The 14,680-nt window shown below is 46.2% G+C and overlaps 1 protein-coding gene across 1 annotated transcript in view; it reads right to left on the bottom strand.

Annotated features, from left to right (window-relative positions):
* Nfkb1 (nuclear factor kappa B subunit 1) overlaps positions 1–14,680 on the bottom strand; it is a 113,624-nt gene that overhangs the window by 27,705 nt on the left and 71,239 nt on the right. Inside the window, exons 8-11 of the mRNA XM_032897276.1 lie at positions 8,725–8,888; positions 5,106–5,264; positions 3,744–3,848; positions 1,745–1,836 (exon numbers count right to left, since the gene is read on the bottom strand). Coding sequence (XP_032753167.1) covers positions 1,745–1,836; positions 3,744–3,848; positions 5,106–5,264; positions 8,725–8,888 — 520 coding nt within the window. The remainder of the gene's footprint in view (positions 1–1,744; positions 1,837–3,743; positions 3,849–5,105; positions 5,265–8,724; positions 8,889–14,680) is intronic.

The following is a 14,680-nucleotide window of genomic DNA, read 5'->3' as shown; positions in this document are numbered from 1 at the left end:
GCTGTTATTGACTCAGGCTTCCTGTGCGTATCGACTGTTACGAATCTTTGTGAGGTCTCCGTTCATTCACAGAGCCTCCTTTTCTAGTAACTGTATGATGCTCCATTACATACACACAGCCTTATTCATTAGTCATTGCTGGCTAACATTTGGGTTGTTGACAGTTTTTTGAAACACCATTTCTCAGTCTCTGTCAAAGAGTGACTATTGCTGTGGTAGATCATGTAATCAGCAAGGAGACCCTGGTCATATAATCAATCAGCTGGGAGACCCTGGTCATGTAATCAATCACTTAGGAAATCTGGTCATGTAATCAATCTGCAGGGAGACCCTGGTCATGTAATCAATCAGCCAGGAGACCCTGGTCATGTAATCAATCAGCCGGGAGACTCTGGTCATGTAATTAATCAGAGGAGCGACCCTGGTCATGTAATCAATCAGCCGGGAGACTCTGGTCATGTAATTAATCAGAGGAGCGACCCTGGTCATGTAATCAATCAGCAGGGGATCTTGGTCATGTAATCAATCAGCAGGGAGACCCTGGTCATGTAATTAATCAGAGGAGAGACCCTGGTCATGTAATCAATCAGCAGGGAGACCCTGGTCATATAATCAATCAGCTGGGAGACCCTGGTCATGAAATCAATCAGAGGAGAGACCCTGGTCATGTAATCAATCAGCAGGGAGACCCTGGTCATGTAATCAATCAGCAGGGAGACCTTGGTCATGTAATCAATCAGAGGGGAGACCCTGGTCATGTAATCAATCAGCAGGGAGACCCTGGTCATGTAATCAATCAGCTGGGAGACTCTGGTCATGTAATCAATCAGCTGGGAGACCCTGATCATGTAATCAATCAGCTGGGAGATCCTGGTCATGTAATCAATCAGAGGGGAGACTGGTCATGTAATCAATCAGCAGGGAGATCCTGGTCATGTAATCAATCAGCTGGGAGACTCTGGTCATGTAATCAATCAGCTGGGAGACCCTGGTCATGTAATCAATCAGCTGGGAGACCCTGGTCATGTAATCAATCAGCTGGGAGACCCTGGTCATGTAATCAATCAGCAGGGAGACCCTGGTCATGTAATCAATCAGCAGGGAGATCCTGGTCATGTAATCAATCAGCTGGGAGACCCTGGTCATGTAATCAATCAGCTGGGAGACCCTGGTCATGTAATCAATCAGAGGGGAGACTCTGGTCATGTAATCAATCAGCCGGGAGACCCTGGTCATGTAATCAATAAGTAGGGAGACCCTGGTCATGTAATCAATCAGCCAGGAGACCCTGGTCATGTAATCAATCAGCCGGGAGACCCTGGTCATGTAATCAATCAGAGGGGAGACTCTGGTCATGTAATCAATCAGCCGGGAGACCCTGGTCATGTAATCAATAAGTAGGGAGACCCTGGCTCATCAGGACGGCATCAGCCTCAGCCCTTCAGACTTCTTGGCACAGTTCCTGGTTTGCCATGTGTTCACTACTTAAACATTTTCTGGGAGGACGGAGGGACACTGCCTGTAGGATTTGGACAACAGACACCAAATGAGGTGCCATGCCAGGCTCTCAGCCAGGGCTCCACCAGGACCTTGCTCTGTGTTGGAAGAGCCACAAACATAGCATTGCTCTGTGGATGTCTAAGAGACTTCTAATGGTTCCTTTTTTAACACGTGGAAACTGAGCACCGATTTTACCAAGGCAGAACGCACACTAAAATAAAACCCGCAACAATAACCCACCTACCTGTCTGTGAACATCCGTTGGGGAAAAGTCCCCAAATCCTTCCCAAACTCCACCATTTTCTTCCTCTTCATAAAACCGAATCTGGATGTCATCTGCAAGCAGTCATATTAGGCACGTGATTGCAATGTACCCATTGAATTGATGATGTTGGTGAACACACTAGCAAACGCCCCAGCACACAAATTTACCTCATATAAATGTAAATGTTTTGAAAAGAGTTAGTAAAGGAGATCTGCAGCATTCTTCATACACTATTTACCCCATGAATGAGATCTACTATTTACTCTTAGTGGTGGATATTAGATTCACCCCATCAATTAAGCTCTGTTTTAGTCAGTGTATGAACTTCCCGGTTCTCTATGCTTCAACCATTCACTTCTGGGAACTGTGAAGGCGGATGGAGGAGTATCAGAACCTGTAGGTGAGACTCAACCCAATATGGAGATAAGCACCGTAACACCTGACATAATGGTGCTTCCCACATGGTCGGAGCTGCCAAGTACTTTATGGCCATGAGCTTGTCTAGTGCTTGGAGCAGTTCTGAGGTGTAGCTGTGCTGACGCTGCCCTCACTCTGCAGAAGCATGCTTCTCAGAGGAGGCTAAGAGCCTCTGTGGCCCAGCTACCTCCTTCAGGTGAGGGATCTAAAACACTGATACCTCAGAGCCAAGACTATGGCTTGGTGACAAGTTACATTTCACTTTCTGGTAGCATCTTCTGTTAGGAAGTCTTCCAGTTCTCGGGAGTGGGGGATGAGGAGGTCCAGAACATTCAAGTTTGGGGCCAGCTTAGAGTCCTGGAGATAGCCTCCTGCTGTTAAGGACTGGTGCTAGGAACATCTCACCATGTCTCTTCAGGGGGTGGTTTGTCATTTCTAGTTGACACCCAAGGGTGGTTCTGAGTCCACACACTCACTAGCATGAGTCCCCAGGCGCTCAGGTTCCCCATCCCCAGGTTCATTAGGGACAGGGGTGAGAACACAATGTGGTTCAGCCACTGTAGCAGAAGGAAACACGGTCCTCTAAGGCCTCCAATGTTAAGACGTTTCAGTGTAAAATTTTAGATAAAGACTAAAAATGAAATAGAGATAATTTTGCCCATGGCGCGTGTGGCAAGGGGCCTGGAAATGACTATGACTTTGGCTCTGTGGGTTGTATGTGGACTGATACCAGCTGTGCTGGCGTTAGTATTATGTCAACCTGACACAAGCCAGAGTCACTTGGGAAGAAAGAGCTGTCCTTATCAGACTTGTCTGTGGTGCATTTTTTTATTGATAATTTCTGCAGGAGGGATCAGCTCACTATGGGCAATGCCACCCCTGGCCAGGCAGCCTTGGGTGTTGAAGTAGGCAGGGCAAGCTGTTCTGTGTTCTGCCCTGATTTCCCTGGATGACAGACTATCAACTAAGAGCTAAGTCCTCTCCTCCCCAAGTTGCTTTTGCTCACAGCGACAGAGACTCTGAGACAGCGGTCTATGCAAAGCTTGTTTAAAACTAAAGAGTATTTATTTGCGGTTTTACTTAAAGCAAAGATTGGGAAAGTAGCTACCCTTGTACTAACATCCCAATCTTGCAATCTAGTGACGGCAAGCCTTAGGAACTTCTCGAAGTGTGAAATGCTGAGGACCCTGTGTGCGTCACCCTTCTCCTTCCTACTAGGCATCACGGTGACATGAGGAAGCTCTCTCCATGTTACAACACAGCACAGAAAAAGAAGCGGAATCTGCGATTTTTATGTGATGTAACACTCAGATCCTAAGAGTCACTTAACTAAGTGCAGGGAACCAAGTTTACTAGGAACCCGAGTGCCGAATGCGTCTTTGTATAACCATTAAACCGTTACTTCTGTGAGAAATTGAACTGTATACCCAGGCTGTACAGAAACAACACATTTTACACTTGGGACTGTTTTCTGAGACTCCCACAGCAAAAGGAGAACACCCGTGGTCAGCTCTGCATGACTCCAAGAAAACTGACGACCCAAGGCCGGGCGTGCACATACCTTTCTGGACCTTGTCACAGAGAAGATAAATTTCTTCCCCTCCTGTCACGCAGCCTGCTGTTCTGTCCATTCTCACGATCTTCAGGTTGGACGCGTTGGGGGCTTCTGTCCAAAGGGAGAAGAGAAAGCACATCCTGGCTTAGCGTTAGCCTCAGAGAGATTCGATGAAGGCGCTCACTCTTACTGCTTTTAGGAAGACACAACTAGAGCCAGAAAGGCTTCCAAAGTACTAGGAGCACTTCTTGGGTCTGGGCCACTCATTGTCCCCCAGACGGGTGAGGCAGAAAGGAGCAGATCGGGAAGGGATGGTGGAATCTGCTTCTCTGGATGATAGCATCTGGCTTCCCCGCTAGCACACAGGCTGGTGTGGAAGGAGAAAGTCTCCTGATGTTCCCAGAACTGCCAGACCGCTGGCTTGCTTCATGCTAACTTTATGTCATTTATAAAATTCCTAAACATTTTAAGAAAAGTACATTTTCAGCTACTCATTTTTTTTTTTTTTTAATTCTTCAAAGAAAAGTGAAGACATCCTGTTTCTTTTCCCCAACCTAAGTTGCCTTCTGTGTGGTTTGGGGCAAAGCCGTCTGTAGTAGTGAGTGGGACAAAACTTCCCCCTGTAAAATCTCCAACAGCTGCAGCTCAAGGGTCTCCGTTGAGTAACTCTTCTTCACTCAATGGACTTTCCACCCCCCCCACACTTGTTTAGATCAGACAAACCAATGAGAGGATGGACAAGGAACATGGCGTCTCCTTGTACATCGTATTCTGCAACATTTCAATGAGGCTACTGTATTTACAGGGTCCATTAAACAACTGTTTGCTCAGCCCAATGTGCACAGAAAAATAGAGTTACACAGTAAATGCTACAGGTTACTGGAAACCCTCAATATTCTACTATCCACAGCCTGAAAGATGTTTTTGACCTAGTATTTATTTATTTATTTAGTCACAGTGATGTTCCTGTCTTAATAAATGTATTTCCATGGGGGCGGGTAAAGACAGATAAGAATAACACTTGTCTTTTATTAATTTTTCTTCAGTGCTGGCAGGGGCAAAAATGAAGGTCATTTTTTAGAGCACCGGCAATCTACTGATGTTACATGTAAAGAGTATAATGAACGCACTCCCGGAGGGAAGAGTGCTACCTCGGCAGACATGTTTTTAAGATGCTTAACTGGATATCGTCCCTTTTCCCTAGACTGCGGTATTCACACCCCATAGACAATCCGATAGAAGCTCCATGTGATTAGGTGCCTGTCTGCGGGCCTCAGACTCCGCTTACTCTGAGGAGTATGTGTGTGGTGGGCTGCCCGCCGACTTGCTGCTAGGTGAAGCTGCCCCGCCTTGGGACGGAGTACTCACTGCTGTCATAGATGGCGTCTGACACCACAGGCTCCAGTCTCCGCGTGAAGCTGCCCGTGCTGTCGGGGAGGAAGGCTGTGAACATGAGGCGCACCACACTCAGGTCCATCTCCTTGGTCTGCTGCAGAGCTGCCTGGCGGATGATCTCCTTCTCTCTGTCTAGGGTCACAGAGAACAGTCTGTCTATGCCCAGGCGGGTGAGCGTGTGAGCATTTAACACTCTGTTTTCAGGAAGCCCGAACAAAGAACATGGCCTCCGAGACCAACTCTTTCCCCTAGAAACACTTCCTTAAAGCCTTTCTTGGCATATGCTCCGTGTTCACAGTGACAGCCTCTCCCCAAAGCATTTTCATCCTACCAGAACAAGCACTGCGGCCATACCCAAAGCATCCTCTCCCTGCTTGCCCATTCCCACTCCTCCCCTCCCTACCAACGGAACGCCTTCCTCTTACTTTCATATCTTACAAGCACATATGCAAATAATCTTATGTACATCTCTATACAATCTAGGATCTGGAAATGAGAGAGACCGTAGGTGACGTTCGTCCTCTCTGGTCTGGCTTATTTCTCTCAGTACAGTGATCTCCAGCTGTACACACCGCTCTGTAAATGTTTCTTTCTTTTTTTCTAATGGCTGAAGAAAACCCCACTACTCGTATATGTCATATTTTCTTAATCCATCATCTGCTGATGAAGAGCTATTTTTGTGACTCTTGAATATGGCTACAATAAACACATATGTGCAAGCAACCATGTATGTTGCAGTATGCTGACTTAAGAGTTTTGCCACCATACACAGCAGTGGATAGCTGTGTCTCTGAAGTTCGACTTTTACTTCACTTTATTCTGAATCTCTATTTTGATTTTCTTATTTATATATTTGCATTCGTTGGCCAGACACATGTGTGTATGGGTCGGAGGGCAACCTGAGGGAGGTGGTTCTCTCCTTCCATCATGTGGGTCCTGGAGAGAGAATTCAGGCCAGCAGGCTTTGTGTGGATTACCTGCTGTATCTGCTATACGCCCTTGAGGATGACCTTGAACTCGTCTGGGAGTGTGCGCTACCCTGTCTGTTTGTAGGTCGTGCTGGGAATCAAACCCAGGACTTCCGGCGCAATGGGAAAGCCCTGTGCCCCCTGAACTGTGGTGCAAGTTCCTGTACCTGCTCCCTTAGTCACCTCTGACCTGGATGAGGTGGGACCTCAGAGCGATTCGGAAGACTAAGGCTGTGAAGCCTGCTTTCGCATTTGCTGGCTGCCTGTGTCGTCCTTGGAGAGCCCTCCCTTGCTCCTCAGCACATTTATGTACTGGGTAGTTTGGTTTCCGGAATTTAATTTTTTGAGTGTTTTTTTTTTAATAACCTAGATATTAATCTGTCAGCTACATAGCTGGCAACAACTCTTTACCCCCCCCTCGAAGGCTGTCTCTTCAGCTCAGGAAACTGCTTCCTCTGCTGTAGAGAAGTCTTTTAATCTCATTTGCTGGTTCTTGCTTTTATTTCCTGACCTGCTGGAGCCCTTGTCAGACAGTCCTTGCCTACATCGTGAAGTGCTTTCTCTCTGTTTTCCCTAGAGTTTCAGACCAATCACTTTGACATCAAGATCTGTGATCCGTGTTGAATTGATCTGTGCGGTAGGAGCCGGGGATCTATCTGGTTTCCCTGGCACCACTCCCTCTACAGGACGTCTTTTCTCTAATGCACACTTTGGCGTCTTTCTCAGGTAGCAGGTGGCTGCGCTGTGCTCGTTTCTGACTCTCCGATTCCGCTGATTTACACGTCTGTTTGGATGCCCCTTCCATGCTGGTTGTGTTACTCCAGCTCTGTAGTGTAACCTGAAAGTCAGCAAGTGTGACACCTCTAACAATATCCATTTTATTATCCGACAGCTTTGGCTGCCGAGACCTTTTGTGGTTCCAGATGAACTTTAATTTCTATGAGGAGTGGTATTGGGATTGTGGATTGCATCCACATAGACCACACTTGGTAATATTTTGTGGTATTAATTCTGCCGACTCCCTGGAGCACGGGAGGCCTTTCTATCATCTGTTTCCTTCTTCGGTGTCTTAACATTTTCATTGTAAAGGTTTTTCACATGGTTACTTTATTGCAGGAGTTTTATTTACATATGTTGATACTATTGGATGGCTGTGACTGAGCTCGGCTCTGACCCTGCTGATCTCCTTCTCAACACGCTCACAACTGATATAGGAAAACCACGGGGTTGGTGTGGTGATTATGCACTCTGATCCTTTATCAGAGCTCAGCCTCCCCAGTGCAGCCGTGCGGGTCTCGTGTGTAGAACTCTATCGTCTGCAGAGAGGGCCATTTTGATCTCCTCCTTTCCCATTTGTATACCTTTTATGTCATTCTCTTGCCTCATCAATTTAGCTAAGCTTTATTCTGAGTAAGAGCGGAAAAGGGACACCTTGTCTTATTCTGCTTTCTAAGGAAGTGTTTCCAGCTTTTCTCCTTAGTGTGACATTGGCTACAGGTCTATTGTGTAAATCCTTTAGTATGTTGAGGTGCAGCTCTCTAATTTCGATTTTTTTTTAAATCATATAGGGATATTGTTCTTTGCTCAAAGCCTTTTGCATCTATTCTGATGACACGTGATTTCTGCTCTCAGGTTTATTCATGTCCTTCCGTGTATGGGTTTCATATGCTGAACATTCTTTATTCTACAGATGAAGCCAACGTGATCATGTCAACAGTCTTTTTAATGTGTTGGTAAATTGGGTTTGTATTATTTTATTGGGAATGTATGAATTGGCTTATCCTTTTATTTTTCTTTCTTTTATTCTGTTCTACTTTTACCTGGTTTGGGTTTAAAGGCAACACTGGCTTTGGAAGACGAGTTTAGTAATATTATTTTCCTTCCTACTTTATGGACCAATAGAGGAGAATTTGTTATCTCTTCAAAGATCTGGTAGACTTCAGCTGTGATTCCATTTGGGACTCGGCCTTTTTCAGTGGGGAGACATTTTATCGCTTGTCTTACATGTGTGTAAGTTGTTTCTATCTTCTTAGTTTAACATTTGCAGGTCAGGCGTACCTGTGAACTTATCCATTTCTGTGAGACATTCTTTTCTGTTGGAATATATGTTTTCAAAGCACATCCTAATGATTCTCTGGGTTTGACTGGTATCTCTAGTAATGTTTCCCTGATTTTCATCTTTAATTTTAATAATGGAATTTTCTTTTTTCCTTTTGGTTACTCTGGCCTGAAATTCTTTAAACCGTCAGTAAAATTTTATATAGCAGTCTTATTAAATTGCCTAAAAGCCATCAAAGGTAACCTGCATTTTCTCTGGAGTGTTGTAAATATTGTCTTCTCCCATGCTCACCCCAGCCTCACCTCCTACTCTTGTTAGGAGTTAAGGTACACATGGAATATGAGGGAGTAGGGAAATGCACTTCTCTACACCACCCGCTGCATGGAGAAAGGCGAGAACAAGCCCGGGGAGTCTCTATGTGCGGGCACTGCTTCTCCACTGTGCACGGCACAGAAAGGAATGGCCCGGCTACATGGAGCCTTTCCCTCCGACAGCCTGGCCCGCTGGTTTACACTCATCTTCTCAGAACACAGGAGCCTTACGAGGGCTGGATAAGCTTGCTCACCTGTGAGTTGCCGGTCTCCTCCGCCTTCTGCCTGTAGATAGGCAAGGTCAGAATGCACCAGAAGTCCAGGGTTATAGCCCCTTATACACGCCTCTGTCATCCGTGCTTCCAGTGTTTCGAATACCTTTTTCTTAGTCACATGAAGTATTCCCAGGTTTGCAAAGCTGGAGAAAGCAGTGAGAGGAACAGCGAAAAGAACCAGAAGTTAGGCAGGCCACGACTGGAGGGCAAGCGGCCTTCAGTTCAGGAGACAGCGCTCGGCAACTTACACAAACCCGAGTGAGATGAGTTTGGGGCTTTATGTTATGAGAATAATATGTGGCATATGCCATACATCACACAACAGTGTTGGCAGGGCTGGGGTGCACGATGTACTCAGCTCATTAACATTCTGCAGAGAGGCTTAACCGGACTCATTGCATATGAGTCAGGCCAGGTTAAACCAGGTTAGTAACAGGTGGTAAACTTGAAGCACCTTGGGTCTCAGAGCATCTTAGATGTCAAATCAAGAGTCAAGGAGTATGGGTACACTTGTATGTATGCTTTACTACGGGAAGCTCTCACATAATGCACATGCTAGCACACCTAATGACAGATTTCAGCATGTAACTGAGAGAGAGACACATGTAACCAAGGAAAAGAAAATAGAACTGGGAGGGGTGAGAAGATAGGAGAGCCGGACAGGGAGAACCAAGACAGGATTCTGAGAAGATCATTGCTGAGCCAGTCCTGAGGGAGATCAGTGGAAGAAGTGGATTTAGATGATGAATATCACAGTTGCAGACAGGGTGAGTGTGAAGACCCCACAGTGTGACCACTCTGGTGAGTGTGAAGACCCCACTGCATGAGCACTATGGTGAGTGTAAAGACCCCATGGTATGACCACTCTGGTGAGTGTGAAGACCCCCATGGCATGAGCACTCTGGTGAGTGTGAAGACCCCATGGCATGAGCACTCTGGTGAGTGTGAACACCGTACGGCATGAGCACTCTGGTGAGTGTGAAGACCCCATGGCATAAGCACTCTGGTGAGTGTGAAGACTCCCTGGCATGAGCACTCTGGTGAGTGTGAAGACCCCATGGCATGAGCACTCTGGTGAGTGTGAAGACCACATGGCATGACCACTCTGGTGAGTGTGAACACCCCATGGCATGACTACGCTAGTGAGTGTGAAGACCCCACAGCAGGTACACTCTGGTGAGTGTAAAGACCCCACAGCATGACCACTCTTGAGGGTGAAGACACCAAGGCATGAGCACTCTGGTGAGTGTGAAGACCTCACTGCAGGACCACTCTGTTGAGTGTGAAGACCCCATAGCAGGACTACTCTGCTGTTTTCTATAGTGGCAGAAAGGTAGCACATGGGCTGAGGGTAGGGACCAGAGTCAGAGGTGACAGATGAATTCAAAGAGAAAAGTGCAGGGACTGGGTCTCTCAGAGGTATATAGATGTTTGTAAAGATTTTTACTCTGAAAATAAAATAAATATTAGTAGAAGGGAGAAAGAAATGTGGGTCAGTGAGATGGCTAAGTTAGTAAGGACTCTTGCTGCCAAGCTTGTTGACTGAGTTCAATCCCTAGAACCCACATAGGAGGGGGGGAGAAGCAGCACCCATAGCTGTTCTCTGGGCTCTGACTCTGACACACAGAGATACACAGACAAACAGCCTCCCCTGACAAACACTCAGACGGAAAGATGTAGACAGAGAGGCAGACACACACACACACACACACACACACACACACGCACACACACACACCAACTCAACTTGCCCGCACGCATGAGAACGAGCTATTGCGCGAAGTTCATATGAATTAGAGAAAGCGAAGAGAGGAGGTAAAGGCAGAAGGGAACAGACACACAGACAGGAGCCCAGAGGTGGGGTGAGTTACAGGGACACAGAGAGAAGTAAACAGGTCGTATTCCCACAGCTCCTTCAGGACAGAGATCTCCATCCAGCTCTAACACAGGCTGGCCTGTGGGTCCTCAGCAAATGCCTGCTGAGTACAGGGAAAGCTTGAACGGAGCGACACAAACATCAATGCACCCAACCTGCTCAGGTGCTTGGAGGTCCAGGCAGGCCTCAGGAGCAGCCGCTCTCATGCCTGCCCTTTTGGGCCTCACTCTTGTGCAGACCTCGACCCCGCTAGGAGCACAGAGTCATACAGTGACCGGCACCTCAGCTGCACTTCACATTCTTACACGTAACCTAGCCTCACGCCAGGCATCGGGCTTATTTATTGTGTGAATCGCAAAGTGAGGATTTACCCTAGTAAACAATACACACCCGTGTTCCTCCACAGGTCACAGTGGAGTAATATAGACCGAGACTGACCCTCGAGAATTAAGTAACCATAACACATGAGAAAACGGTTGTCATGCTCTGGGCACAGGTGACACAGAACAGTGAGAGAGAGAGAGAGAGAGAGAGAGAGAGAGAGAGAGAGAGAGAGAGAGAGAGAGAGAGAGAGAGACTTATAATTACCTGGCTTAGTACCCAGGTTGCAGGAAGGGAAGAGGAACCCAGAGAGCCAGCCAGTGTTCTGCAGTTGCAGAGAGAGGCAAAGACTCGAGGTTAAGGGGACTGGGATTTTACAGCCAGAGCATCGCAGCTCTTCAAGAGTCCACCTTAGGTGGTCAATGACATTTGTGAGGACGCTCTGTTAGGCTGTTCTCAGAGACCATACAGAGCTGGACCAAGAAGCCTCAAAGCACGTGAAGCATCACATGGACTATTCAGAGGGCATTTTCTTAGTAATTGTGTCAACTCAACCCTAGTCTGAGAGACGGAATGACAGAGAACAGGAATGGAAGCGCGGGGGGTGGGGGGTACAGAAAGAAAAATAGTGAACAGGAAATTTAACAGTTGAAAAGTTTTAAGATTTAACAAAAACGTAAATCCGAAGATCTAAGAGAACTGAAAGCTCAAACTTAAACAGAAAAACCATTCTCAAATCCACTGAAACTCACACTGCTCACAACCAGGGCTGGAGAGAGGTCAGAGACACTGCGAGAGCAACGGTCACACCCTGGGAACAGCAGGACCGGGATGGGTAGGTGCACGACCGGGATAGGTGCACCGAGAGCTCTCGCTGGAAACAGGTCAAGTCCTAAGACAGCGAATCAACATAAAAACCGGACAGGAAAGAACACATTGTCAACTTAGAATCCTCTGCTCTCCAGAAACCGCCTTTGAACAGAGAAGACGAAGGGAGGACTTTCAGACCTAAAACCAAAAGGAACTCATGAGCCTCAGATCAGTAACGCGGGGAAGTGATGCAGGCTGGAGAGGAGATACCAGATAGGAAGTGACACAGACTGGAGAGGAGATACCAGATAGAAGTGATGCAGGCTGGAGAGGAGATACCAGATAGAAGCGATGCAGGCCAGGGAGGACGATACCTGATAGAAATCTTGACCTATTAAACAGGACGAGGAGCAATGCAAATTCCAATGTGTGTAAGTATAAGATTCAAGTCCCCTAATTTATACAACTTACATAAAAGTTACTTTTTTTGTCTAGGGAAATAAAAACCCCACAAAACAAAAAATCTCCCCAAAAGATGTAGAATTTTTAATGTAAGTAGATGTAAACTCTGTGACACGACATCATAAAAGGCCTGGATCAGGGAAGGGCAAGTTCACATGCATACAACACAGAACGTCTTACGGACAGCGACACCAAGCTCAGTGTATTATTATCAGCCGAAGTAGAGTTCGAGAGCAAATGACATTACCAAGGACGGAAGGGGATTGATTATTTTGTACTGTCAATAATATCAATTCATCAAGAAAGCTTAAGAACCCTAACTATTTATGTATCTGGTACAAGATACATTGTATCTTGTATACTACTTATGTATCTGGTACAAGGTACATTGTAGGAAGCAAAAAAAAAAAATCTTACAACAATGAAAGAAAAGTAAGACGTATCTATAAATGCGTCAGTGGTTCCAACACCCCTCTCTGGCTGTGGACAGAACTAATAGACAAAAAGCTGTAAGGATATAAGACTAGACTAACACTCTAGCTCCTGGGCCCAGCTGACATTTATGGACCATCTACTCTACCAGACGACAGTGAACACACTGTTAAAATAACAGTGGCTGTTTTCTTAGCCATAAAACAGGCATCAGTCAGTTTAAAATGATACAAATTATATAAACTATCCTCCTATCATAATACAGTTAGATAGCAGTGGCCAAAAGATACCCAGGTATAAGAATGTATTTAATCAAGTTTGGAAACGTAATACTTCATTGTTGGTGCTGGGTTATGGGCAACTCGTTATGATATTCTTTTACTTTGAAAATATTTGAGGTGTTTACAATAAAATGTCAAAGAGAATGAGAGTAGGCTGTTATTGGCATTGCGGAAACGAGTATTTAAGGGATACACAGTGCTTTAGCCATTCGGAAAAGGATGTGGCACGTTCTGGTGAGTATCATTTTTGTAGCCTGTGTCTTTGTCATTCTGTTCCTCAATATTTACCCAAGGGAAATGAGAACGTAGGCTCACAAACAAAGCGCCTTATCTTCACTACCCAGGGAGAGCCAGATGTCCTCGAACAGACACATGGGTAACGCACTGTAGGCATCAGTACAATGTCATGCCATAGTGACCAGAGGAAGCGAGGGCGGATTCACGGAGCAACGACATGGAGGGCTTACGTGCCCGGTGCTGAGGGAAAGGCTTTACTCTAAAGGCTTTGCGTTGTATGACCCTATGGTGTGCAATTCTGAAAAGGCAAAACCATAGTTAAGGAAACCTCATGTGTATGTGTGAAGACCTTCAGTGGAGTGGAGGGCACGAGCTGACTACAAAGAGGCACTAAGGAGACTCTGGGCTCAGGAACCACTGCGTTAATGGGAGTAGTCACCTGACTATCAAAATTCACAGAAATGAATGTTTGAGAGGAGGAATATTGCAGCAATGACATTTTTAAAACAGAAAGGCCATACCCACTAGTAAAAGGGCTGAAACCACAACCTTGCTTCTTACTCTCACAGTCAAAACATGGGCTTGTCTTTAGACAAGCAACGCTGGCTTTATTTTAGAATTTACTAAAAACCTGGGGCTTTTTCCAAACCCTTGGAATCTGAATTTTTAAAACAAACCCTTAAGTTAACTCTGAGGAGTGCTGAGGCTTTACAGTGCTCTGTGAAATCACACTCTCTGAGATGGAGGATGGCATCAGTTTTAGATGAAGTGACCCAGGCTGACCTGAACCTGTAGTCACCAATAAACCTGGTGCAGTAGACCAGATATCATCATCATCACCATCACCACCACCACCATCATCATCATCACCACCACCACCATCATCATCACCATCACCACCACCATCACCACCATCACATCACCACCACCACCACCACCATCACCACCACCACCATCATCATCACCACCACCACCACCATCACCACCACCACCATCATCATCACCATCACCACCACCATCACCACCATCACCACCATCACCACCACCGCCACCACCACTATCATCATCATCATCACCATCACCATCATCATCATCACCACCACCACCACCACCATCACCATCACCACCATCATCATCATCATCTGGAAGCTATTGCTGAAGTTTTGATGAGTCTAACACTGGGTTGGAGCTCACTAGTGGCCCTCTTTGGCCTTTGGTGTTTTAAGACTTAGACCTTGATTTCCCAGGATTCGAAAGCAGCCTGGACTCACAGTGCACACACCAAGTGGGAATGACACACCTCTAACCTAAGTCCATATTTGTCTAATCCTCTCCAGCCAGCGTCTCTTCTGTGGGTCAGTGTTTAGCTGCACAAAATGACCAATTAGTTTGGATCTGTAAAACAGTAATTAAATGCAGCAGTCCTCCTGAGGGCTCACCTCCCGAAGGTTCACCTGTGTGTTCTTATATCTACATATCATCTAGAGCACTGGTTCTCAGCCTTCCTCATGCTGTG

The sequence above is a fragment of the Rattus rattus genome, chromosome 3 (assembly GCF_011064425.1).
Source record: "Rattus rattus isolate New Zealand chromosome 3, Rrattus_CSIRO_v1, whole genome shotgun sequence".
In the NCBI taxonomy this organism is placed as follows: Eukaryota; Metazoa; Chordata; class Mammalia; order Rodentia; family Muridae; genus Rattus; species Rattus rattus.
Note: the sequence above shows the minus strand (reverse complement) of the source record. Positions and strands in the feature narration are given on the sequence as shown.